Raw genomic sequence first — 704 nt, forward strand, 5'->3', positions numbered from 1 at the left:
GAGCGACCCAGCCCAGAATGTAGGACCATGAGAAACGCCAGTCACCGAAACGCTTCCCGAGGAAGTTGACCGTCACTCCGGTGTAGATGGCCATAGCGAGCAAAACAAAGAGCGCTGGAGGAGACAAAAATGAAAAGTTCAGACGACTTCTTATGTTCATTGTCTACCTGTATAAGCAAAAGAAGCAAAGAAAAGACTTACTGGAGATAAAAAACATGATCCCCGCAGTGAAGGAACGGTTGAATCGCTCAAAGGCGGAGAAGTGAGCGAAGGAGAGGATGCCTGTGATGATTCCCGCAAAACACGACATCGCTGAGAGGATCATGAAGGCCCGGGTCGCGTTCCAGTAAGCTGCAATTAAAGACAAAGAGAGAAACAAAGAGAGACATGGACAGTTTCGCTCAGACTGATGGAGAAACATGTAAGGACTTTTTTAACAATGATTTGCACTGAACTTCGCAAATTTGGGGAAACTGCAGGCTTTATCTTTGGAAGGAGGAAATAAGTAGGGCCCGAGCACCGCAGTGCGAGGACCCTATTGGAATTGCTCAGTTTTTTCTTCTCCAAAATGAATCTCATTATTGAGGGCCTAAACATGCTTGAAAAATGAATGAAACTTTGCACACGCGTCAGAAGTGGCGAAAATTTACATCTGATACAGGTTTCAGAAGTGGGTGTGGCAAAATGGCTCAATAGCGCCACCT

General features: G+C 45.9%; 1 protein-coding gene across 1 annotated transcript in view; it reads right to left on the minus strand.

Moving 5' to 3' along the window:
- Nucleotides 1–3: 3 nt before the first annotated feature.
- The window catches only part of LOC107579648 (lens fiber membrane intrinsic protein-like), a gene marked incomplete at its 3' end in the record, with an annotated part of 2,486 nt that continues 1,785 nt past the window's right edge, over nt 4–704 (minus strand). The window contains exons 2-3 of the mRNA XM_016265453.1: nt 202–351; nt 4–114 (exon numbers count right to left, since the gene is read on the minus strand). Of these exons, the coding sequence (XP_016120939.1) occupies nt 4–114; nt 202–351 (261 nt within the window). The remainder of the gene's footprint in view (nt 115–201; nt 352–704) is intronic.

This window comes from Sinocyclocheilus grahami, unplaced genomic scaffold (genome assembly GCF_001515645.1).
Source record: "Sinocyclocheilus grahami isolate Dianchi unplaced genomic scaffold, SAMN03320097.WGS_v1.1 scaffold18829.1, whole genome shotgun sequence".
NCBI classification, from domain to species: domain Eukaryota; kingdom Metazoa; phylum Chordata; class Actinopteri; order Cypriniformes; family Cyprinidae; genus Sinocyclocheilus; species Sinocyclocheilus grahami.